General features: G+C 42.0%; 1 protein-coding gene across 1 annotated transcript in view; it reads right to left on the bottom strand.

Moving 5' to 3' along the window:
* Nucleotides 1-1,191: 1,191 nt before the first annotated feature.
* LOC101650795 (sentrin-specific protease 6-like) overlaps nucleotides 1,192-2,103 on the bottom strand; it is a 2,997-nt gene continuing 2,085 nt past the window's right edge. The window contains 1 exon segment of the mRNA XM_030885069.1: nucleotides 1,192-2,099. Within this exon segment, the coding sequence (XP_030740929.1) occupies nucleotides 1,192-2,099 (908 nt within the window).

Here is a 2,103-nt window from a genome sequence, read left to right as displayed (position 1 = left end):
TCTCTCTGGTTTGTGTTTTCCTGCTCTATCAGATGTAGCCAGGAGCCTGGATTAGACACCCGAGCTGTTGGATCCTCTGCCCAGGATGTTGTGTCCTTCCCATCTGTTCATGAGATATCCAATTATTCTTTGTCTGTTGGCTCTGTGCCTTAACTTATGAACCCCACACCCCACATAGAGATACAGCATTTTCCTTCGGGCACTTCCATAGCTCCTAAACTGGGCTCAACAGTTTTAGGTAAGAGCGTGTCCTCAGTATCTTTGACAATACAAGTCACACTGTCTGAGTGTGTGTGTGTGTGTGTGTGTGTGTGTGTGTGTGTGTGTGTGTGTGTATTCACTACCAAGCCAACTCATAGTCACCCTTTAGGACAGGGTAAAACATACAATACTGTAACTATTTACTGGAGTAGAAAGCCCTGTCTTTGTCAGAATGTAGACCCAAAGCCCATCAGTACCCCATTGGACATCCCCTCACAGAAGGGTCACCAGGAAGGGACAAGCCATCTAGGTGCAGTATAGCACCGGTGAAACACACAGTGTTCCTCCACTTCTTTAATGCTTCCCCTAACCCCGCTATAATGAGCCCAGTTCTATCTTACCAGTCTGGCTAGGCGGGAGCATGTACACAGGTACAGAAAAGAGTTCAGGACACACAGAATCCAGGACAGATATTGAGAGTAGCGATACCATGAGGGCAGGGGGAAGGGGCCTTCTACAGCTCTTATAACAATCTATACACCCATTGTATCAAGCACATTAGTACATTTGTTGCCATCATACCTTTCAAAACCTTTTCTTTCTATTGAGCCCTTTGTATCAGCTCCTCTTTTCCCCCACTCCCTCCCCCACCCTTCAACCCTTGTCAACCCTTGATAAATTATAAATTATTATTCTTTTGTTTTCCTATAAATATTTTCATTTTGTGCTTAGAAGTTGCAAGTTTAAGTTCTATTAACAGAGAACACATAACAAAAGCTTCCTAACAGGTGAAAAACGCACTTATAAATGCTGGGAAAATTGACCCCATTAACATTTACTTAATACATACATTATGGAAATTAATTATAGGACATTTATAGAAAATTTACAAATCACTTTGAGTCATGGACACTTCTCTATTTTATTGTATAGACAAAGGTCAAGGCTGTATTATTTGTAGAGGTAGAACTGACCAAGCAAGAGAAACGGTCAGTCTGCAATGCTGGCGTCATCTGGTTGCTTTTGAATGCCTGTCTGCACGCTTCTTCTCTCTTTGCACTGCTCTGCATGGATCTTCAGAATAAGATTGCGGATTTCCTCTCTTTTTGTTCGCATTCTTAGAGGAGGAAACCAGTTTCTCAAATCCATAGGTAGTTCAAAATTGAGAACTGGATTCTCAAAAAAACTTTCTACATACTGCAGTAAATAGACACCACAATCACTGAGGTTGCTTTGCTGGGGTACATCTGGAATGAGGCCTTTCATAACATCGTGGGAAAAACTCCTCTTGGTGCCCTTTTTAATTTCCCATTCCTCCTCTAGATATTCTCTTAGAATTTTTACAACATGTGCGCGGGAAGGGCCTCGTAGCGAGTCCAGAAGCAAGATGCAAGGCTGCTTACAGACGGTAGGCTTTAAATGCCACTGTCCCCTCTCCGGGTTGCAACGGCTATCCTGATCTTTTAAGGATGACTCATTAGGATAGTTTAGCCTGATTTTACTTAATTCAAATGTACTGTGTGAAGGTCTTAAATGGTCATCGTGTGGGCCATTCTCACTTTTATTCTTATCAACAACTTTCTCGCACACGGACTCTCCTTTATTTGATTCTTCACTTGCACTTGCAGTCTGGTTTATTTTTTCCAAATGACCTTTTACCTTGCATATATTTGCCCCACAACGAGGGTCACTTTCTTCCCGTAGAGCATTTTTTGAATGAAACAAAGCTATGTGAGGCTCTCTGTTTAGAATCCTCGAAATTACAGGTGTGGCAGAGGAGTTTTGTGAAGAACTGGCCGTTTCATTGGCTGAAGGAGCAGAAATACAACTGTCCACTACAGTTGAACTTTTTTGTACGAGTGTATTTTTGTGGTAATGAGGATTAGGCTCATATTTTGGTTT

The sequence above is a fragment of the Echinops telfairi genome, unplaced genomic scaffold, assembly GCF_000313985.2.
Source record: "Echinops telfairi isolate 266 unplaced genomic scaffold, ASM31398v2 ScPeMD7_19;HRSCAF=73, whole genome shotgun sequence".
Taxonomy (NCBI): domain Eukaryota; kingdom Metazoa; phylum Chordata; class Mammalia; order Afrosoricida; family Tenrecidae; genus Echinops; species Echinops telfairi.
Note: the sequence above shows the minus strand (reverse complement) of the source record. Positions and strands in the feature narration are given on the sequence as shown.